Source organism: Hyposmocoma kahamanoa, unplaced genomic scaffold, assembly GCF_003589595.1.
Source record: "Hyposmocoma kahamanoa isolate Upper Pololo Valley unplaced genomic scaffold, ASM358959v1 86, whole genome shotgun sequence".
Taxonomy (NCBI): Eukaryota; Metazoa; Arthropoda; class Insecta; order Lepidoptera; family Cosmopterigidae; genus Hyposmocoma; species Hyposmocoma kahamanoa.
The window spans coordinates 12,758,281-12,783,573 of NW_020654289.1; the positions used below are offsets into that span (position 1 = coordinate 12,758,281).

At 33.4% G+C, this 25,293-nt stretch overlaps 1 protein-coding gene across 1 annotated transcript in view; it reads left to right on the forward strand.

Moving 5' to 3' along the window:
- Positions 1-16,320, forward strand: part of LOC113234720 (gonadotropin-releasing hormone receptor) — a 205,784-nt gene extending 189,464 nt beyond the window's left edge. The window contains exons 4-6 of the mRNA XM_026470178.1: positions 3,464-3,663; positions 6,400-6,521; positions 16,135-16,320. Coding sequence (XP_026325963.1) covers positions 3,464-3,663; positions 6,400-6,521; positions 16,135-16,264 — 452 coding nt within the window. The 3' untranslated portion in view covers positions 16,265-16,320. The remainder of the gene's footprint in view (positions 1-3,463; positions 3,664-6,399; positions 6,522-16,134) is intronic.
- Positions 16,321-25,293: the final 8,973 nt, after the last annotated feature.

The following is a 25,293-nucleotide window of genomic DNA, read 5'->3' on the forward strand; positions in this document are numbered from 1 at the left end:
GTGTCGCGGGTGCCATGGTCCTACATGTAGACAACCACAAATTACACCCAAACTGACGAGAGAAATAAATGTAGTCCATACAAATATTTGATCCGGCCCGGGAATGGAACCTGGGACCTCTGCGTGACAGTCCGGCATGGTAACCGTTCGGTCACGGAGGCATTTAAGTATATTACAAATAACATTGTATATTTAGATAAAATTAACACCACCCTGGCAGTGTCTATTTTTAAAATATCATATATAGTAACTTCTAATCTGCCAGTAATCGATAATGCACCAACAACAAAGGGTTTAATTATATCTACATATAATGTTTATATTGAACAAAATGTTACATTGCACATAGTAGAAATCCCCTTATTCAGTTCCCTGGATAAATAAACAACAATATTCTACAATAAGTAATACAATCACGAATTGACTTTACTTTTTAACATGGGAAACGCTAATGGCCTTTCTAACTATTCACTTCAATATAGAGTTTACTACATCAACGGGTGCTAGCTACTGCGTGCAAAATTTGTATGGAAAATTTTAGTCCATCCGTTACTGTCAAGGCTGTAAAGTCATGGCAAAAATACGGAAAACGTCTTTAATTCAAAGGAAAAAAACATGAAACATACTAGGGTTTTTATTTTCGCGTTCCGGGAAAAAAATTGAGAATCTTGAAAACGAGACTTTTAAGACTATTCCTAAAGTAGATTTCTATATAAATAGACTAGGCATTTAGACAATCAAAAATGATCTTTTAATTATGTTTTTTATGAACTCCAATCATAAAATAAAAAAAATATTCATAAAAGTTTCTTTTTTTTTTCATGTTTACAGTAAGCACTTAGAAACGCAAGGAGTTTAATATAATTCCAGATAGAGAGCATCTGATTTTACTGATGTTATTACTATCGTTTGTTATCGTTTATGATTGCTTTAGCAGACTTAAGTCTCAAATGTTCCCGAGATCGAAAACATCTTTGAAAGTATACTCTCGAATTTTTCGAGACTCATGTCCCCGGAATGAAAGCTCTAAAAGTTACAATGATTATTTCAAGTGACAGGTTGAAAAAGTAACATAATCTTTCTTGCCGAAAATTGTGTTAATTAGATTTTTTAAATTTCATCTCGTAAGGGAGCAGCTTGTTTTTTTTATAAGATCAAGGGAGACGGGGCGGTGAAGTAGTGCGCCTGGTGGTAAGCTACACGCTTCTAAGTAATAAGCGATCAATTGCATCCTACAAATGTATTATATAATATATCTGATGTAATAGATTTATAACATCCTTGATAGATATATAGATAATACACTTTATTGCTCACACACAAAACAAATACAGTACATTAGACAACTTAAAATTAATATGAGCAAAGGCGGCCTTATCGCTGAGAGCTATCTTTTCAAGACAACCTTTGAGGCAGAGGAGAACTGAATAGAGAGGGAGATGTAGTGTGCTAGTGATAAAAATTTAAATGCATAATTAAAAATTTACACTATCATATTATGAAATAATAAGTGGACGTTATATTATATGCCTACATGTATATTAATTTACACATATAAATATGTACTTCTACTTCTTATTAAATATACAGACTAAGTTGCAGACTAAGACCGAGCCAGAAGATACTTACGCTATCCAGTGTTAAATATAGGAAGCGATTTAGAATGTCGGATTTTAGCCGGGAGTTCCTTCCATAACAGTGCAACCTAAAGAGTAAAGGAGTCTTTAAAATACTCTGAGCAGGTGAAAGGAGATTTCAGCAGGTTATCCATTTTAGATCTCAGTTCACGGTTGTGATCCGTACCGAGGAAGCAAAAACGATCCTTAAGGTATGAAGGAGTGCGAGGGTCATAGAGCACGTTCTAGAGAAAGCTGAGAACGGGCTCCTCACGTTGTAGCTTTATTCCCCATAAAGCTACAACGTGAGGAGCCCGTTCTGAAGCCACTGAAGCCTCGTCCTATATTCGGACACATGGTCGAAATCCATCCTTGGTTATTTATCTAATTGGATTTCCATTGAAAATTTTGATTTCAAGATCTCTCATACATGGCGCTACGGCAAAAACAAAGTCGTTAAAAACCAAAAACAAAGATCAGCAACAAGCACAACGACATAAAAAATCTTAAGGTCTGCTGGTTTGTTCCGTAGCTCAGTTGGAAGAGTATGCGGCACAGTATGCTGAAAGCGCAGGTTCGAATCCAGCCAGATCGAAGGAATTTTTCTTAGTGTTCAAACTTTGTATTATAATTATACCAAAGTAGTGGAGTAATTTCACAAAAAAATATTTGAATATAATAAAATTTATGGTAATAAAACATCGTGATGTTTAATAAACTTAATATGAAAATTTTGATTTTAATGAAATATCACTTTCTATTTTCTATGAAGTGGGTATCAGCTGTAATTATACTTTCTGCTTACATTTTGTCATGATACATAGTTATGTATTTATTTGTTGAATATAGTACAAGCACAAAAACATATGTCGGATTTGCTCAAAATTGAAGTATCATTCTTTGAACAAATTTTACACAACTTATGCAATGAAAAGAAAAGACGTTGATACACATTTGACTGCAGAGTACTAAATTATGTGATTACAATTAGCTTTACTTTAAATACGACATAGACAAATAATAATAATAATAATAATAACGCACACACTCAACACAGCCCCGCACTAGGGAAACCCTGTGTCGCGGGTGCCATGGACACACACATAGACAACCACAAATTACACACACACACATAGACAAATAATTTTGTCACGAATATTTCTTTGTGATAAGCGGAGAGTATACGTAAAATTTTCAAATATTTCGTGATAGTAATGTAAAGTTTAGATTAAATTTCGAACATTTTAGAGAAAAGTTTTCGTATTTCAACTGTCCGTGCGCTCTACAGCCTATTTCTTCGTAATAGGATTCTCTGTAGGATTCCTTATATACCTATAATTCGTATAAGTTTGCAATTTTAATTATGGATATTGCAATTAGATCAATTTTAAGCGTCTTTGTAGGTATGATGTATGCAAATAATACACACCATCACGTCACGAGCTTCAAAGGGTTTATTCACGAATTTGGTAACCTTTAATATAAATCCCATTTAAAAAGTTTTATAACATGTCGGCTTTTCTTTTCTATTACTTAGAAGGGTCTTTTGTTAAGAAACATTTTCCATCTTATTCGACGAATGTGTCGTTGTTTGTAGACTGTGAGAGAAGTTCCGAAATGGCAAAGGTTAGGTCTTAGCATAATCAAACAGTAATAAAATGTTACTAGCGTACGGGACACTGTCTTCTTTGCATAAACACACAGAAAGTCAGCATTTTAGATATTATACCTCACTGTGTGTAAAAAATATTCAGCATGTATTTTGTAACAAAATATCTCGCTCTTATAAGATATTGTCACTAAGCGATATCAATAATTTTTCTTAATCTTTCTTTTATTATTTACAGAAAGTGAAAAAGTGTTCAAACCAGAAGTGAGAAGGCAAGAGAAATACCTGACGCCCGATATGAACCGGAGAAGATTGATTGATAGAGCTAAAATGAAATCGCTGAGAATGTCCGTTGTCATTGTTGCGGCATTTATAATTTGGTGGACACCGTATTATATTATGATGATCATATTTACCTTTTGGAATCCTGATAAAAATGTAAGTAGCAAAATGTATGATTGATATTTGTAATTTATAACCCTCTATTTTAGGAATATCATGGCGTTATTGCCGGGTTATATATAAATGTAGTAGTACTTAATACACCTATGAAGGAGATGGCTTGTGAACATCATTAAGCCCCTATATCTGTAGTTAATGAGTGCTGAATCAGCACTAGGGTGGGGATTGTTAGCGACGCGCTCATTGTTTAGTATAATATAGTTTTAATTTTAGAAAATAAGGTACATTTAGTTTGTTTTCTTTAGCGTTCCACCTTGTTTTTTTTATGCCAACCGCGGCGAGGCAGTCCGCTGCTACTCGCGAGCCGTATCGCACGGCGTCATTTGTAAACCGCAACTTTTTCTAGTAAATTCATTTTATGCTGCAGAACAAGTGATTTTTATTTCTAGCGCTAGTTCGTACAACGAGTAACACACAGGAAGATGTCGTATTTCGCCTACGTCCGGAGAAATAATAAATACAAATTACTACAGTTTATCATTTAGGGCATAGACAACACAAAATGAAGTGCCAGTAGAAAGAAGCACTCTTAGAGGCACTTTAGTAGCTGTAAATCTCCTTGTCAAAGAGTTCGCCCAAGGAAGTACTGCTATCTTATCTATTTCTGCCCTCAAGCAGTAATGTCAGCATTTCTGCGTTCCAGTTTTGAAGGGTAATGGTAAATTATAGGCATACTTGAGTCTTGTTAACTTATGTCTCACGCTGAAGGGCGCACTGGGAGTCTGATCTTTGCGATTTAAAGCTCTGAGTGGCACTGCACGACTTGTTCGTTCCGTCACTTTGTATTTAAAAAAAAGGTAAAATAAAAAATATCTTGGTTAAAGAATTTGAGGTAATGATTTGGCTGCACTACTACCTCGCCCTCTAGGGCAGCAGCCTCAAGGATTGAAATGACGTTGCCTAAACTCTGATAGGAGAGCCTCCCAAAAAGAAAAAAAATTTTTTTTTACGTGAAATATTCCCTTTTGTCTAAAGTTAAATATTATTCAATTTCAATGTACGTAAGTTTCGTTCAGATTTAACTATAGTAAATTCGATTATCCAAGAACTTCAAAAGTCAATTAAATCTGTGTAACCAACGAACGAAAAGTTAAAAAAATGTAATTGGGAAAGTTGATAATTAAAACTTTCAACAAGTCATTGCCGGTTGTGTTTGTTGTCATAATATTTATTGGCAAAGCAGCCAACTACGGTATATTTATTCTATAAATACGTTAAAAAATCATCAGTAAAAGGTACATTACAAGCACGTTATAAGGTATATACGTTAAAGCTCTCACGTTAGATCTCGTTCTCGATAGTACAAATTCAGGAAAACTACCTTGTTTAAATTGGTTCGAGGTGTTCTGAGCTATTCTCATTACACGTAGTACACGGAATTCCATTATTTCAGATCAGACTAATCGATGTGTGGTTTTAAACATTGTCAAAGGTATTTTTCGGCGGAGTGAAATTGGTTAGTACATTCTCCAAAAGAGCATGTAAAAGTGGTCATAAGCACATTAACTTCCGATCTTACATAAATATGTAAATTATAAAAATTCACTTTAATGTTCTCTATAAGACATACAGTTGGCTAGTGGCGAGGCGTCCATATAACTCGATTTTCGCCGGCTTGCCTAAAATTTTCAACGTATTATCAAATACCATATTTCGTGCTAAATTTTATATGTACAATAAGTTAACCAGTTGTGTGCTAACAACTTGTGTTTAAGTGTCACCAAGGCGCCACTTTTTCTAGAGGTAGGTGTTTTCTGTTTTGCTCCGGTTTTATTTACGACAATTTTCACACCGCGCCACTGCTACTGTCACATTATATCGTCACGACAGTTGCTCGAAACCCATTTTGTATGAAAATCTCCAACTCATCCCGGACGTATCACGTCGCTGTCACATAGCGCGATTCAAGTTTGCGTATAAAATAGCATTTTTACGAATAATATGCAGCGCATTTGTAAACATATTTACAGTAATAATTATATTTCCACAAGGTTAATTACAAGCCAACGCAAAATTATTCATTCTGACAAAATCCTTGATAAAAATTATCAAAATCCTATTTAGTATTTAATCTACGGGAACTAATTGATAATACTTCTATAGCCGCCATCGCAATTGGTCGAATAGCCACTCCGCCACCTGGTGGTAGTGTTGAAAATATGAAATTGAATTAGACAACATCACATACGGTGCTCTGATCCCAAAGTAAGTAGATAAACCACCGTGTTATGCAAATCGAAAATAACGACGTTACCCATAAACACCCAGATCCAAGACATTATAAAAAAGTTAGTTTTTCTGTACATTGACCCGGCCGGGAATTGTACCCGGGACCTCAGAGATGGCGATACCATGAAAACCGGTGCGCAAGCAACTCGACCACGAACGTATAAAAAATCAAATGAAAAAAATTTGAATTTCTTTTAAAATTAGCAGCAAGCTGTAGGATAAGTAATTAATAAAATATTTATAAAAATTGCTTTAAAGCAAAAAAACTTTTCATGTCAAATCAAAAAAGATTTTATGAAATAAAATAAATGAAAGACGGATATAAATTACAGTTTTACAGAAGTATGGAAAAGCAGTTACGACACTCGCAAACTTTATATACAGGCAAAGAAACCATTGGAAACCATATAGTGACTTTTTAATAGATTGCACGCTTATTAGTTTTTTTCTATTTTCCCTTTATTTGTTTTTTTCTGTTTTCAGCAAAGCGAGGAGTTGCTATCGGGTATTTTCTTCTTTGGCATGTCGAACAGTCTAGTCAACCCAGTTATTTACGGAGCGTTCCACTTGTGGCCGAAAAAAAAACTTACACGACACAGTGACAGGTATGTAGAACTATATACAGTCAAATCAGGCTTCTGTGCTTGCTTTGCTTCAAAATTAAAATCAAAACACGGAGTGTTATTATCCACGACGATTGAACAAACACATTGAAATTGGTTTTGGCTCTGGTTGAGTAAAGAAACTTTCATAAGCTACGGCAAAGCCGTTTAAACTTAATACACTTACCTGCAGCTCAGTTGGTAAGTGCGGTAGCCACGGTGAGGCAACAGACTCTGGTTTGAGTCCAGTCGGATGGAATGAATTTTGTATCAATAATAACGACAAAGTAGTAGTGCTTTTACAAAAAATATACGAATATCATGATATTATAAAACATCATGATATTCAATCAAATAAATTTTACATGTCCTGCAGTTTCATAGCATTACGATGCCCTACTTTCTCAAATTCGTATCTTATAAAGAGTGATAATTCAGGAGATGGCAAAACTTTCTGTTTATTTTAAATTTCTTATTCAAGGGGTTAATTTAGATGCATTACTTTAAGAATAGGTAAAAGCCAGTGTGTGAATATGAAGGAAATGTGATGTGAAATCAGTCCGCAAAATTTGTTTTATGCAATCCATTTTTTGCATTTCAATAACTTTGTGTTTTATGATACGAGTTTGAGATTGTAAGGCGTGTCCGTAGCAGGCAATGCAACGTTAACAGTAAGGTATATACGCAAACAGTATGTCAGTGGATTGCTTAATGGCAATTCATGTGCATGTTAGCGGTAATGTGTATAATTCAGGGATTCTATGGAAAACCTATTATACAAAACCGGCTTCTTTAGGTGAAGTACATAATAGTTAATTTTTTTTTTTAACTACTAGACACATTTCCTAGGCGCTGAGTGGAATATCTAGGTATTTTATAGAATACTCGATTACAAACATTGCCGATAACATAATCATACCTGGTAGTAATAGGCAAGCATATTTTAAATACCAGTATATTTTATTAATAACGAGGGTATAGATATTACCAACTTTAGTTAGTCAATACCAGCGCAATAATTTCGGGGTAAAATAAATTGACAATACCCCACTCAAATACGTTTTGAAGTATGTTTGTTTCTGACTTAATCAAGGCGAATCGGTTGAATGGATTAAGAGGAATTTCGGTACATAGTTTAAAATTTCTGGATTATTTCGGGTAAACAAAGTTGCTGTCAGGAATTAGTTAAACTGGAGATTATGATGGTTTAATACAAAACAGTTATGATATTTAATTTGATCATTATGCTCTGCTTGACTGTGTACGATTTCTTGTTGTTTACAAGAAACAAGGGGCATTTTTACCGTTTATAATGTACGTTTACTAATAATAATATTTACGGTACGAAAATATAGATTTTTTTGTTAAAAGCTATACTTATATTTGGGGATCTGTCGTGTGGTGTCCGGCTTAAAATAGAACCACCCCTTCTCTTCCAACAATCAACAACAAGCAATGAGGATGGGCAGCATCGTCCTCAAGTACATCTGCACTCAAACTGCGATCGCCAATCCGCCTGCCAAGCATGACGATTATGGCAAAACCCCACAAGCAATGGCGAAAATAAAGTCAAGAGCCCTAGTCCCCGGCGACCCCGCTATTCCTAGCTACGGTAGCGGTCACGGTGTAACGGCAGAGCAAGGGGTGCTTAAGTTAATCCCCGTCAGAATTCTGGCTACCAAAACTAACGTGGGCAGAACACGCACAAGGTGAGCTGATGATCTGGTGAAGGCTGCTGCTATGTGTAAAGAAAAAAGAAATGTGTAAAGCTCATTATACAGGATTATTTATTGCCTCAGTGGCCGAACGGTTACCACGTTGGACTGCCACACAGAGGTTCCGGGTTCGATTCCCTGGCCGGAAGGAATATTTGTATGCCCTGTATTTTTATTTCTCTCGTAAGTTTAGGTGTAATTTGTGGTTGTCTATGTGTGTGTCCATGGCATCCGCGATACAGGGTTTCCCTAGTGCGGGGCTATGAGTGTGTGCGTTATTATTATTATTGTTATTTGTAAAATGTAACTACCTCACAGGACTATATTACCTATGTTACTAACATCACAAAAACAACTTTTGTTCCATAAATTTACTAAAAATAAACTTTTTAAGTTTTTATTGTACTATCTGATATTTTTTAGATCTTTGTTCGGCAGTAAGATAGTAAGTTAAAAGTTTAAACGTGCAGGCGTCCTCCCAGACAACCCCATCATCCGCTACTGCATTTTGCATTGCACTGGTACGCTAGCGATTTCTTTTGTTATCACACAGAGTTATCACCGTTTATAGCGATCAATTCAATATTTTATTTTTGTACGAAAGTGAATTATCAAAAGACATGGAACGAAAGTTGTTTCTTATGATTTGAATAATATGATCCAGCAAGATTGTTTGTATTTTACAAATAACTTATACTAAAGTGGAGCGGAGGAGATAGTAATTTCGTTTAGTCAAAATGCTGCTTTGTGGAACACAGATGTTCCCGCGCCGCTTTAGAAGATAAGCCTTATTAAATTAGTATAGATCGATGCCGGTTACTCTCAATTCATTTTTTTAATATAAAACGTATATTAAATCACCATAAATTAATGAATAAATATATCTTCTATAATGACTATATGTTAATGGTCTACAACTATCACAATCCATCTACCTATTAATATTCTTAATAAGTTGTTCTATTTTTCAGTGGGACTAAGTTGAGCATAAAATTATGTGGATTCCGTATCTCTTGGAGCGTTTAAACGTATGCTTTAGCAAATAACGGCTCTCCAAACCTTTTTCTACTGGGATTTTCTGTAATACCGTAAACGCTATAGGGTTTGGGTGCCTCGGTGCAGGAGCGTCTGTCAACAGATTTTTCATATTTATGGTATATTAGCTCTCTCCATCAGTCCCAACTCTTTATTTGTCTCTCTTATGTAAAACTTTAAAATAAAAATAATTTAATATCACATGTTTGTTTAGGGAAAATAACACATTACTTTTCAACCACACACGTTTCCTCTCTCCTGCGCTGCGGAGGACAACGATTCTTTAAAATATAGAATTATTGTTCATAAAGTCTCAAGTGACATGCACATACGCACGTACTCATAAACGTATAAACACGCGCCAGTATAAAAAAGTTAGTAGCAATTTTTCAAAGACACGGATACACACGGCGATTTTTAGCGGTGCAAAAGCGAGTTCAGGAAACGCGCGATTACGTTGATACACTTGCGATTTATAGGCGATTACGCAAACGCGCGACTGCATCGATACAGTCGTTATATTGAATAATTATGTACGAAAAGTCTGTATAGGTTTATGCACATTATTTTGTTTTATTAATTATAAATTCAAAAGTGAAAATATTAAATATATTAAATAAATAAATTATTTAATTAATTTAAAATGTGTATCGCGTTTGTATCGCGTCTACATCGCATTTGTATCGCGTTTGTATCGCATTTGCATCGCTGCTTAAAGTCGCATGCGTGTAACCGCTGTAATGCTTGAGATACATTATGTATCGCTTCGGAAACACAGGCACTTTTAAGTTTATGACCTTAATACACATTTGTTTACCGCCATAAGTTTAATATTAACCTTAAAACATTACCATTACGGTATGTGCGGCGAATCGTAGCAGTCGCTAAAAATCTTTTTGTACATATTTTGTACGAGACCTGTACCCCGTTTACGGTCGGGTTTAGATTACGGGATGAGCTTATGCTTTGGGACGCTCGACCAGCCAGCAGGAACGAATAGTATCCGCTCACGCGATTCATGCGTCTTTGGAAGCATACCACACCTAGAGGTGCCGGTGATGATTTTATACCGATTTATCGGGTATCGAAGTTATAACAGGTAAAAGAACTAATACTAATTGCTATTTCGGTAACTACTCTAGCAAACCATAAAGTTTTTAATGCCTGGGTCTGTCATTTAAAAAAAATAAACAACTTCAAAAATACGTCACGACAATCGTGTGTGTTATTGTTTGGGCTGGTGATGTCGGTGTTTATTTATTGAAAACATACCGTAAGTTGCGTTTTTTAAGTTTACCCTGAATATTAATGTTTATAAACTATACTTTAAGGAGTAATTTCATGGTAAACTTTAGAACCACTCAAACGGAATATTATCATATTTAGCCAAGTACACCAAAAATTTCATTAGTGCTTTTTAAGTGCAGGATTTGCGGTGTATTACTGCATTTTATTTGAGATGTTTTTGTTGTGGTACGGAGGGTATTTATTTAGCAATGCAGAATAATAATTTTTATTTTTAAAAACTTGTATTTAAACTGAATCCTTTTCTAATTTGCGAAACTAAATAGCCGCCATTTTGCGGTAGGATGAGCGCATCGCGTGAGCGGATAAGTTCAATAAATAGAAGAAATGTCCAATTTAATTCAATTGAAATATCGTATTATTTATTATTATTATCCAAAAAAGTGATATGCAGCCCCACAGTTGCTTCCTCCTTTTCCCATCGTAGTCTTATATATTTTACAAATAGCGACCTATAATACATAGCAAATACTCAATAGGTATACCGAAAAAGCAAACAACATGCAATACTTCAAATCGTGTTACACAGTTACAGCAATTGTTTTTTTAAACAGTTTAGTTGTAGATTCGAATTCCAAATTTAAATGTACTTGTTTTTGCCGCATTTTTCTTTATTATTGTTATCGTTTTCTCAGTGTTCGTTCGTACCGTTACCTTCTTGGATTAATAAACTGTAAGTACATTTCCTTTGATCTTGCTCGCTCTTCATTAGCACCTCAGCCCCATTGATACAGTCCGCTACATAGTTTTATTATTATATTTTAGTCCTTCGAGACGGAATCACATTTGGTCGAACGACATACGAATACTAAATACTTGAAATATTGAGTATAATGCATGACTAGGGCCCATTGAAGCCTGGGTCACAGCCTAGTCTTGATTGTGACTTTAGCTGATAGGGATCCTTTTACATACGCCACAGCCATACACATGTCAGAATACTATTATATAACTCGTTGTTTATATGTTGTTACGCTTTTTTTGTTTTATTTCTGTTTTAATTTATATCCGCTCACATGATGCGCTCCTCCTACCGCAAAATAGCGGCTATTTGGTTTTGCAAATTAGAAAAGGATTCAGTTTAAATACAAGTTTTTATAAATAAAAATTATTATTCTGCATTGCTAAACAAATACCCTCCGTACTACCAACAAAAACATCTCAAATAAAATGCAGTAATACACCGCAAATCCTGCACTTAAAAAGCACTAATGAAATTTTTGGTGTACCTACTTGGATAAATATGATAATATTCCGTTTGAGTGGTTCTAAAGTTTACCATGAAATTACTCCTTAAAGTATAGTTTATAAACATTTATATTCAGGGTAAACTTAAAAAACGCTACTTACGCTATGTTTTCAATAAATAAACACCGAAATCACCAGCCCAAACAATAACACACACGATTGTCGTGACGTATTTTTGAAGTTGTTTATTTTTTTTTAATGACAAACCCAGGCATTAAAAACTTTATGGTTTGCTAGAGTAGTTACCGAAGTAGCAATTAATATTAGTTCTTTTACCTGTTATAACTTGGATATCCGATAAATCGGTATAAAATCATCACCGGCACCTCTAGGTGTGGTATGCATCTACAGCTGCATGTATCGCGTGAGCGGATATTAGTATTTTTTGTGCCTTTTTTATATTGTGGCGTTGTAATAAATGGTTTCTATAGTATGTATAGAATACAGTCTGCTTACAATATGTAAGCAAGACTAAAGCAAACAAGTCCAACTTACTTTTAAAAGGACGCCCACGAGAAGATTCAAAAGAATGTAGTTAAAAAGTTCTATCTACGCATACATACAACGTACCCATTTATTGCTTCTTCCAATTCGTTTATACCTCCCTGTGTACGTATTTTTAATCTGATTTGGGTATATTCAATCTGATCTTTTCATAGAGATCCTCAATCTGGTTAAAATATACCCCAAAGTCAATCTGTGCCCACAAATCTATTCAATTTGGTTTGATTTATCTTCTATTAGAGTGTATTTAAATTATACAGCAATGTATCCCATAAAGGGAATTCTTTTAGCTAGTCTTTGATTTCTCAAAAATGTGGGTTCCTGGGTTGGCTACATACTCAATAATTACAAGGATAAATTTATTATATCAAATGTAGAGTGGTTACACATATAGCGATGCAGTAGCGATGCATAATCGTCTACCTTTACACACGCGCGCGATTCAAAGTGCAAATGCGACGCAATCGCGCGACTGCATCGATACAAGCGCGAGCTTGCATCGCTATACTTGGGATTTATAGGCGATTGCATCGAAGCAATTGCGCAATTGTATCGATGCAATTGCGCGTTTGTATACATGGAGTCACGCGTTTGCATCGAAGCAATCGCAAGTATAGCGATGCAATCCCTCGTTTCACGAACGCGCGTTTGCATCGCTGCTAAAGTCGCCGTGTGTAACCACTCTTAATGTACAGTATGAATACATGCTATGTATTATGTAAATGTTGATTGATACAAAAATGCATATTAAATATGTTGTAAAATGAATATTTCAAATAAAGCTTATTTTACATTTCATATATTTACATATATGAAATGTAAATAAATATTTTTTAGTCAGACATTTCATTATTTTAACTAAGCAACGTAAAAATACTATTGGTAGATGAAATTATTAATACTATTGGTAGCAATTACACGGTCTTCCGTAAAATAAGTTACGAATTTAACGATAAATCATCAATTTATTCAATGCCAATACGAAGTCGATTATATAATGATTTGTTACGATTAGAGCTGACGCTTTCAAAACTAAGATTGTACCTGACAGAGTAAGGATTTGAATTATAAAATATCGTCCCCTTGACACGAATGAAAAAACTTTTTGATGGATTTTTTTCGGTGTTTGAAGTACATTTAAATTGAATTGAATTTAATTATAAAGGACTTTATTCATCAAACACACATAGATAGAAAATCACTTTTTCAGTCACGTTTCAGTCTCCGCCTGTGTCCTATGTTCCGACAATGTACGCATTGTCGGAACATAATTTTGAACAAAAGGTCTACAATAAAACAGACATCATTAATCTAACTTAAATCTAACTAAAATCTGACTATTTATTTACTGGTTACGAGTGATAACAAGCAAAAACCATGAAATCTAATAAGAACGACAAAGGGTACAAATGACTGTTACCAGACAACTATAAATATTATTCATAAATTCTGTGTTATATTTATTTACATCGAATATATAACCAGAAATAGACACGAAATGTCATTTAATTTGTTTCAAAACTATTCTGCCATATAATTACTGTGACAACTGCGCTCCGATTGGCTAGCCCGAGTTCGAAACAATTGACGGGTGTCGTCAACTGTTTCACTTCAAATTGACCAGTAACTTGAGCTTTGCTATAATGGTCGACAATTGCAAAATTACATATTTAATAATATATTATCTTTATTACAATAAATACAGAATATTTTTTGGAATATACGGAGATATACACACAGGTCAGTAGTTGGCCTGTCTATATTTCAGTGTAAACGAGACTTGATATTTATAAGAGCTGTATCGCTAATGTGTTACCAGGAATATATGGCCCTTATTTCGTCTCTATTTCTGGTTATGTAATCGATGTTTATTTAAGATACACCAATAACATTATGTTAATTATTTAATTTAATTATTTAATTAATTAATAATATTAATATTTAAGTATCTTAAGACTAGCTAAGAACATAATTCTGATACACAAGCCAATTATAAGTTAACAGAATATTCAGTAACAAACTACCAGAAAGTAAAAATATATGAAAACACTAATACTGGTCTATCTGGCTTAATCGACAGTTATTAACATATATTATTTCTTATAATCGTTTTTATTTATATCTTATATACTGTATATGAGAGATAAGTTTAAAGAGATTTATATTCTTACACTAACGTCGCAGTACATTTGTGAAACTGATATTTATGTTAAGAAAAATATTAATTTTTTATGAAAAATACTGACTTAATACGAGGAATAAAAATAAAGTAGGTGTTCTTGACAGTCAGCTTTATAAAGTCTTAAATTAATTTAAGGGGCAATGTACATGCTTCTATAATAACATTCCGACTGATTTTCAAAATTTGTCTGTTCCAAGGTATAAAACTATTGTGAAAGAAAAACTTTATACTAAAGGTTAATATACAACTTCTGCGTAACTGGATGACAAAAATCTATGGTAGTAACCCGTTTAGCTCTTTCAGGTATTCTCGATCTAAGATGTTTAAATTAAATATTGTAATGATAAATGTATTTGAATACATTTGAATGTATATTTACAAAGAGAAACCTCTAGAGTTTCTTGCTCATTCTTCTCAGGCGAATCTGCCTTACGGATGATGCCTTAGAGTTTAATCAGTATGACGATTTCAAATGTAATTTATTTACCTATAAAATAAAGATTGTTTGACTTTGAATTTAACTTTGGTCATAAATGTGATCAATACTTAAAAGAAAAGACAAAATTAAATAATAAAAAAGAGGCTCAATTGTTGTTTTTGAATACCAAATAATAATGTAGTATGCTTAAACATAATGATAGTGTTACCTCGAATGCAGTTCATTTATAATTTATACGTAGATCCACTAATAGAGATGGAACAATTAGTAAATAAATTAAACATAAAAAAATATAGTTTATTTAAAAAAGTGCACATTTACATTATATCTTTTATCCGTTTTTTGTCATAAATATTTTTCCATAAAGAGTTCAAGCAAAATGTTATGCGGACAAATTTCGTTATGCAGGCTTCTAATATCAACTGTCATTCATCATTTGCACGTGCCAATTCCAACTAATTCAATTTAGGTAATAAGTGTCAAATATTTGACAATTACAGCCACCAACTTCGGAGAAGTTACTAATAAATTTCTACCTGGGCAAAACTTCAAGGGACCGCAAATATAATTTTAAGAACAATTATAGAACAGTCATCTATATATTCAAAATTTTGATGAAGTAAAATTCTGTAGAAGTCTTAGGAAGACGAATAAGTAGGTTAAATTAAAAAGATTAAATTTAGTTTGGTCATACTAGAAAAATAATCATAAAAATTATCATGAAAAACAAAACTGAAATACTTCCTCGAATACCTGGACCTGAATTTGGAAATTATAGTTTCATTCGTCCATTATGATCAAAAGAAGAATGCGAGGCGCCATTTTTCTACACTGAATATGAGAGGAGGCATGAATGCTTAAAGGAAATGGAAGAAGGATTACTAAGTAAAAACGGCATATATGACAAGACTAATGCGAGTGAAGATAACCATATCTGACTACTTATTGGTTAGGTTAGTTATTAGGAACGTACAATACCTCATAGTCTCTGTCGACCAGGACGAGACCGGCGTGATAGTATGTATGTAGGTATGTATATATTCCAAAACACTCAAACCCCAATCACAAAAGTTACAATTCTCTTAATTGCTTATGGAACTGCAGATGTCCCCTCAAGTTACCGCTTAGAATACGTAATTAATTACTAAGCTAAACGGTCATCATACGATTATCTTTTGATTTTTGCAGAGAATCTGGAGGTCATCACGCATCGCTTCTTCGTCGTGGAGACCATACCTCTTCAGTGAGATTAACCACAATAAGATCCATAAGATCTTCTGCAAAATATTCTAACGGAAAAAACTTAAGTATGTTATAACCAGTGCATAATTATAGATATTGTAGACATTGTCCAATTCAGGAAGAAGAAATGTGTCGTACGGCGTTGTGAAATAGTGTGAAAAACAATTTTAAATTATAAATCATTGTACGTTGTGAATTGCAAATTGGAACTTGAAAGACTTGTTAGTTATATTTGTAAGGTAAAAACTTACTTGCCATAAAAACCGACTAAGAAAGAGGTTTATCAGGGGGATTATTCCGGATCTTTAAAATGATTATAATTTTCAAAATCATAGACGTGACTTCAATGCCAATTTTCTGCGCCGGCGAAGCAATGAATGAACCAATCATAAACTCTAAGGGCGCTTTCAAATTAGGCGCTTATAGAAGCGCTACAGTGGCGCAGCGAAGCACTGTCGTGCCACGCGCGCGTCACTTTTGTAGTTACAATAATTATAAGACGTGTCACTGTCTGTCTCTGAAAAGTGGTCTAATTTTAAAAAGTTTGACAAATTCTCACAAATCTTAGAAATATCACTTTTGACACCCTCAAAACTTATGAAATAGTTTCTTCCGACGAAAAACAGTTTACGATTTATGACCTACATCGCCGGTCACCCCCAGTTCATAAATTAATAATATATGAAGAAACTACTAAAGATCCGTAAAGATATTTGTATTTCTAATATGAAACCACTTTAGACATGTAAAATTGGTACACAGTAATTGCTAGATTTACTATTGGATACATACAATGTACTTAAAAAGCAGTATGTTTGAAATAGGTTATTATATGATAATGTGGAAATAAGTATAATATGTCAAAGTACATACATTAATGAAATACCTCTAAGCATTTAATGTACTTAGAAACTAAATTATTTCTAAAAGTACTTCGTTTTATTGTGTTCTAGTAGATGTTCTCTAAAAGTGTTTTATGAGAATATTTTATTTATAACGATTAGATAGTAAATTAGCGTTAACTCCTAGAAGTGGTTGACGACAAAACTATTAATTGATTAATGAATCTTCATAATAATTTTTTTGTATATAGAAACGTGTTTCCTATCATAATATCTAAGTCTAAATCTGATTATATACTATTTGAAGGCTATAGTAGTAAGACATAAATAATTTCTTTTAGTATACTGCACGGACTAGTATTTATGTGGTCTATGGTATACCTACTGCCCTGATAAGTCGAAAAGCGTTATCTCAATCGTAGTAAGTTTTGAGAAAACCGACTTTTTGTGAATTGTATTTTCACACATTCAAAAATATTTTTTTTTAAAGTTAAAAATTATTTATACGTAATTTTGACTCATAGAATATTTATTGATATACCTAAATTATAGATAAATTGTAGCATTATACCTATTTTGTGAGATACCACTATTTTGATTATAAAGAAAGGTTTCAATAATTGAGATATAAAAATACTTCTTAGTGGTTTTTTAGATGTTTTAAGTTAGATGGAGCTATTTATATTATACCATAGATGCGAAATTATTATAGCTATTGAATGGTGTAAAAAAAACTAAAAGGGCGTATAACAAAGATAACCCCTTTCGGCTTAACAGTGCAGTATAGTTCTTAATCTACATTCGTTCTAAGCCATGTTAAATGTAGTTTTTTTCTAATGTTATTTTTGTGTATTGTCTACTGCACGACACGTGATGAGTAAAGGCTGATGCATATTACACCGTGACGGGGCCGGCATGTGCTCCGGTCGTGCGCCGATCGTGGCATGATCACGGTATGCTTTTGTATGAATTTCATATTAGACCGGGCCGACTCCGTGACACGGTCGGGGCACGACGTCGAGTATTTTGTCCCGGTTCCAACCCGGCCCGATCGGACATGTCGTAATATGAATTTATTCGCCGGACACCCGGAGAGTACTCAACATTGGATTATAGTGTAGAGGACAGTGAAAGCCAAAATGGTCTCATCATCTATTCAATCTTGGTAGAACGTAGCAAATTCTCCTTCGGATTCTCGTTTTCTCCAGGTAGGATGTACACACCATCCTCTTTTTCTAGTTTCAATTTGTGTTTCCAATACGTCGTCATCAAGAGCTATTGCAATAGCTGCCAACTCTAGTTGTGAAAATTACATTTATAACACAACCTTATCACTCAAGAGAAAAATGGAGAATGACAAAAAATACACGACGGGCGCGCGATGGAAACGACACGACACGATGACGGCCCGAACCCGACACGGTGTAACGTGAATCTGACTTTATTTCAAATTCCTAATGCAATGTATTTGACTGCCATATTATAAAGGGAATAGTTAAATAATGATTATAATTCATTACTTATTTAAAGTTATTTTGTAAACTATCTAAATGGTTACACACCCTCGACTGAAAAATTTAGGTCACTAACAAAAAAAAATTTATATTATGACCGAGTGATGAAGGAAATTATGTTAACTTCTAAAATTTGTTTATTTAAGTTTTCAGAGCTTTTTTGTACTTTATTTTGTTAAATTGATTTATTGCGCCGTGTTTTAATATCGAGATCAGAGCTCTATTATTATTGTTAGGATTGTTTTTGAATTATATTTTATTATTTTCATATTTCGATTGTTTCTATCTAATGTAATTCAAATTTAAACAAAATCATGCAGAGAGTGTTCCGTAACGTTACGCAAAATACGTATTATCCGCAACACTCAGGAAAAATTCTTTTCAAACATTGTTATTTATTTAAGCGAACGGAAAATTTTCAGGTAAGTACTTAAGTCATTTTTTCACGACCTTAGGCATCGGAAAATGTTGCGATAGTAATATTCTATAAGTACTTTTTGTATAAATTAAAAAAAAGCAATTGTAGGTAGAGTTAACTTAAGCACTGTCTCTTATCGAAATATTCATAAAGAACCTGTAGATTGTTTTAAAACATGGGTGTAAGTCGAACATAATATAATGTGACTTGGAGAGTATAGACCGACCAACCTATATGTGATTTATGAACCGTAGAAACTATTCCCTACGACTTACTAAACCATAATATAATAAGACGAGACCACGATGGTAACTCCATATAAAGTAGCACGACGGGTTGGATATGTGTGCACGACCGTCACACGTCGTGTACGGACGCACACATTCGCATAATAATGAAAGAAGGACGACCAAGCACGAGGTGGTGGGCACGCACACGCTGCTAGATTTGTATGGAGTACCATACTTGTGTTGGCGAAGTGTTTCAACACAAGCCTAAATTTTAGGAGGTGAGGTGTGTGGGGTCTGTAAATTAATATGAAGAAAATAAGAACAGGCGGAGAAAATTTGACACAGATTCGACGTCGACAAGCGCCCAGTGGCGACTGACGAGGCAGCAGGCGGCACGAGTAAGCAAGTAATTGACAACATAATTGGTGGCGTTTGTCGGGGAATTAAAAAAAATAATTACTTACTTAAAACTCGATTACAAAAGTTAAGTAGAATACAAACGATGGCAACACTAATATCCAGTATTGGTATTTCCAAAATATAGCCTGTGCTGACAAAGTGTTTGAAAGAATAGTCATGTACAAGAAGATCCACATTTACGATATTGATTCATAAGAAAAATCGTTTATCAAAAAAAGAAATAATTACGTGAATGGTTAAGGTATAAACTTTCTACTAACACAATTGTGTCGTTGAAATGACAGGTCTATTTATACTCTTTTGAATGTCAAAGTGACATTTTGTAAATTTTTGTTATAAACAACGAAAAATGGAAGACAAAATGATTTTACTTTTTTTAACCACCAAGTCTTTTTTTTCAGAAAACAATTTTGGCATAGTTAATTTTTTGGTGAAGCGGGAGTTGTCCGTAAAAATTAACAAAATTGATCAATTTTATTTAGTGCTGACCGATTCAATTTCATGAAGGGATTATTTCATTGTAAGGGACAAAAAAAGTGGGTCAGCAGAGTTGGTCAAATTTCATAAAATATTTTTTCATACAAAATGAATAAAATCGACAATTTTTTTAATGCTAATGGTTTTTTAGAATGACTTCATTGTATCGGAAGAAAAAATTGGGACCGCAGGTCCAATTTAAATGAAAATAAATTTTATACTAAATAGTAATAAAATTTTTTTCAAAAACACACCTTAGCCTTGTATATAGCACAGAGAAGAAATTTACTGATTAGAAATGTAAACAAAATAAAATAAAACAAACAGATAAAAAAGGCTTAACAAATCTAAGGACTCTGGCTCCTAATGTAGACCCTAAATGAATAACATTTTATTAAATTTGACCAACTTCCGCTGTTCCGATTTTCTACCAGTACAATGAAATCTTTTTTATATTGAAACTGAGTTTCTCAGCATTCAAAAAAATTAGCCAATTTTATAAATTTTGACCAACTTCAGCTATCCCGATTTTTTCATCACATACGAAATGATCCTTAAACTAAAAAAAATAAAACCTTAGTCGATCAGACCTAAAAAAATTTGATAAATTTTGTTCATTTTTAAGGGCAACTCACGCTTCATCAAAAATTTACTATGCCAAAATTGTTTTCACAAAAAATGACTTAGTATTTCTTTAGTGGTTGTTCGTATCTTCTATGGTTTCGGATTTCCCCATACTGTCCCATTAAAAAAAAACACTGTGTATTTTTTATTAAAATGCTAAGTTTCTCCTACTTAATCCTGTAACATTTTGAAATATTATTGCATGCAAATAAGAAATTGTTCTAATCCATATTGTCGTAATTAATTAATACGTTATAATAAATTAAGTGTTAAATTATATATAAATTGTGTTGACTGTAATCCAAGTACGACAGGAGATTAGTAGTTATTACAATATTTGTGCTAATTGGTGTTTAATTTCATTCAATTTTATATTCGACTTATAAGCATAATAATATAGCAATCGACTCGAACCTAAGAACTCGAAATATAGCAATCATAGAAATAATTAACAATGAAATGATAACTACGACTCATCCGTAGAACAAAGATCTATGTGCAAGACTTCAGGACATAGTACATTTCGTTTGTTCTTCTTCGCTGTGGATATCAGATCGACCGTTGCTCGATTTTATATTTCCGAAATGAAATAAGTAAATAATATATAAATTCTCAAAATACCTTTACATAGGTCTTAGTTTGAATAACGAAATTAATCTCGTAACGTACTTATTCTCTTTTTGCTAATGATCACATCGGACTTTGTTCTTCGGATGAGTCGACTAAATTCGTAATTGAAGGCTGCTGAAACGATTTTGAGAGTTTCACTAAAATACAAAAGCGTAATTCATCGGAAAATTAATCACCTTCCGCGGTGCGGTTCCTGCCTGTCTAATAATCAATAATTCATATTGTTATAGTTTTAGTCTTATAAAACCCAGCAAACTACAATGAAAAAAGCGCTAAACGCCCAATATAATATAATCACATGTTTCAGGCACAAGCAAGCATGCTAAATTTGAATGCGATATTGTTCATTGTCACTACAATGGATACTAATTTTTTTCTTATGATACCTAGTGATGAGACGAACAAGCCGTGCGCCTGGTGGTAAGCAATACGCCTGTCCTTAGCAGTTGCAGTGTCATAAATTGCAAAGTCTGAGGGACACTGCTACTACGCCCGTTACCCTGAGACATAACGTCGACCAAATTCGTAAACCTCGTAACCGCACTAATGTGAACTTTTGAGCAGGCACAAAAACTAAAATTTATATAAACAATTGTACGACAATCTATTATACCTTTACTTTGTAAGTAAAAAAGGGTTTATAAATTATATTTTTAGCTTATATTGTCCGATTCTGCTCTTAAAGAGTTAAAAAGAGATTTCATACAAAAACTGAGTTACGCGGTTTTAAAATTTAGCCGACGTAATTAAGTTAACAAGTCCCATATGCTTGTGATTTCACGGGCACCCTTGCCCTTCAAAACCGGAACTCAGTAATGCTTACATTACCGCTTGGCGTCAGAAATAGTTGGCAGTAGGTGTTTCCCTGAACAAACTCATTCACAAGAACTCTACTATATTGCCTAGGTCGAAATCACTTCATATATTTTAGGAAGTTCATTAGATTAATTTCATATAAAATCCTTTGGAATTTTGATAACTAGAACTCCAATAATATATAAAACAGATTCGTCCTGACGGCTGTCACACACAACAATGTCACAACCGCAACCCTCCCCTACGTTTAGTAAGGTAACAGTGGAAATAAAATTATTTTTTCGAATCTAAAATAATGTACCCTCACCGTGGGACCTGCAAAGAGCCCAAAACATTTGGTTGTTTTTTTTTCTAAAAAATACACACACTAAAATAAGGCAGTTTTTTTCGAAAATCTGGTTGGTTACTTTACATTTTGATTTTAAGTCTAATTTTAAACTTAAAAAATAGGCGACTGTCATTCTTTCCTTCATTTCATCATCCTTCCTACTAATACAAGTTCGTCAAGCGGTATGAAGTTGATTTTGCATTCTTGTAAATTTCGTAAATCTTAGAAGATTTTTTTAAATGTATTAAAGTTTGATTCAATCAACTATTTAACCGTTACATTTTTTAAATTTGTAGCGTTTCTGCGTTGACAAAAATTAAAAAAAAATGCATTTTGTTTAATTTCATTGTACTCAATAAAAGTCGAAGTTAACTGCTACTTAAGCTTAATTTGTATTAAACATAAATGTTACTATTTTTCTTTTGTTCCGATTTGTGTGTAACAGTGAACACTAAAAACAATATGCAGGAAAATTTTTCTCACGCCTCGTTAAAAAACTTTCAGTTTCCGGTGACCCGAAAATAAGCTCAGCCTTCCAAAATCTCTCTCAATATTAGTCAAAAGTAAAAATTGTCTTTTAAAGTATATTTAATCTAATTTTTATACAACCTTGCAATTCTGTGACGTTGTGATAAATTTCAATCCAGGAAAACATAAATGTGGAAGGTGGGATGCAGATGGCCGTGTCAAATTTTCCTAAACAAACTTCACCTTCACCATACTTTGATTATTTAACAAAGGTTTAATTAACTTCGGTCAATGTTTTACCGAAGTCTTGTTAAGGCTGGGAGTAACTTTATTTAGAAAGCAAAACATAATCAAGAATGGAATTCTTAATTTTTCTTGATTTTCAATATTATCTCCTGGACCGAGCACAAATCCACATTCACCTTTCTTTTTCTAGTCTATGTTTAATTTACCGTAGATCTTCTACCTTCTACTACGGCAGCTTGTTGATTTAAAAATAAACAGTATATAGTAGTCATATTAGTACCACTAGATCATACACAAATAATTTTATTGGTGCAGATTTTTGAGTGTTTGATATCTTTCCCCACATAGTGCTCATAGCTATCTCGTCTATAGAAATAGAAGGAAAAGTACAGCGAGTAGAGTACTCGCCTTTATATCAATTAGTGTAGGACAAGAAAGACATTAGAAAGATATAATGTATAGACGATGCGAAAGATGTCTGACCCCCTAATCGTGTATTTAGTTCTGAGTAGATCAGTGTGAAGAAAGATATTTAACAAACTTAATCTTTACCCGACCCGTGAATCTTTACTGACCCTGATTTAAATTCATTTCATTTAAAATTAAAACTATGTAGGAATAAATTGCCTTGGTAATACAGTAATTATGTACCATTAGTACATATGTACGCGAGTACATAGCAAGTGTTCTCTAAACACTGTTATTAACATCGCTTTACCAGGTACTTCATCCTTCGGTAATTCTTGTCGGAAAGCATTTTCAAATTCTCAATATCTTTGACAAAATAATAATTAAATGATCGGTGAGTATATGTCATTTATTATTATTAAGCTACTGTCAAACTTCAACACGTCACCTGTCATTTGATGTTTTGGAGTAGGGTTCCGCAATAACAAGGTCAATCACAATCTTCGACCGAACTTCAGATCTTTAGATATCGTGGGAAACGAAACTAAAACGATTATCGTTATTTCGTATTTTGAGGTTGATGCGGTGTCTAGTAAAATTGTCAATGTCAGATGACAGGCGATTTGAAAATAATTTCTATTGTAAACAAATTACAATGGTCGTAACTTTCTGTCATTATCGACATTTTTGAGGCAATCCGACAAACATGTAATTTTTTGACATTTACTGAATGAATAATAAGTGTGTGTGCCGAGTGTTATTTTTGTACATATGTACATATTCTTATGATGCAAATATAAGGTCTAAATACAACATTTTTACCCGGCCCAATGCTTTCGCATTCAGTGAAAATATTGATTCCTATGTTACTAGAGTTCGCGCCGTGAAGATTTGGAAATGTCTTAATTGGTACTTTTTAAAGTCAGTCAGTGTAGCAAAGATACTCCGGTCATAGATTGTAAATGGAGATACAATCATTGTTATATTTATGGTTACAACTATAATCAAATCTATTATGACTATTTAATGATTTATGATATATTTAAGTTTTTTCTAAGGCAAAGAAAAATTTGACTTATAAATTATCTTTCACGTTTATTTATGAAGACACGCAACCTTTAAAAGAAGACTCTCTTTTTTATTCAGATTATTTTCTTGTAATTACGTACGTATATTTGGAAAGATGTGCAGTCTTTGTAAGCTACGCGAAACATTTCAAATGTCTATTAATATGAACGTGAACATATCTTGTGTATAAGATCATGAAAATCACACTATGATTTACACCAACTATTCAGATTCCATAATACAAAGTTAACACAGAAAAGTGTATATCCGTGCGTTCAAATATTTGAGTTTATTTGTCAAACAGGATTGACTTTGACAAAATAGTGATGTAGGCGATTTTTCCTCGAGTAGGTGTTTCAATCATACATATAGCACTGCTATTACAATAGAGTCGTAACTCAAAATACGTGAAATTCAAGATTATACAACGGTATAATCTCCCGTTATAAATCATTCAGCAACGGCTGAATGTAAAATTTGGTTCTCTACACGTCAATAAAGTCGTCTTTAGAATATTGTAAGAAACAATTAAAATATATCTAGGTGTTTACGTCAAACTGAGACAACCTTTATGTGAGTTAGTTCTGGACAAAACAGCCCTTACATAAAACTATAA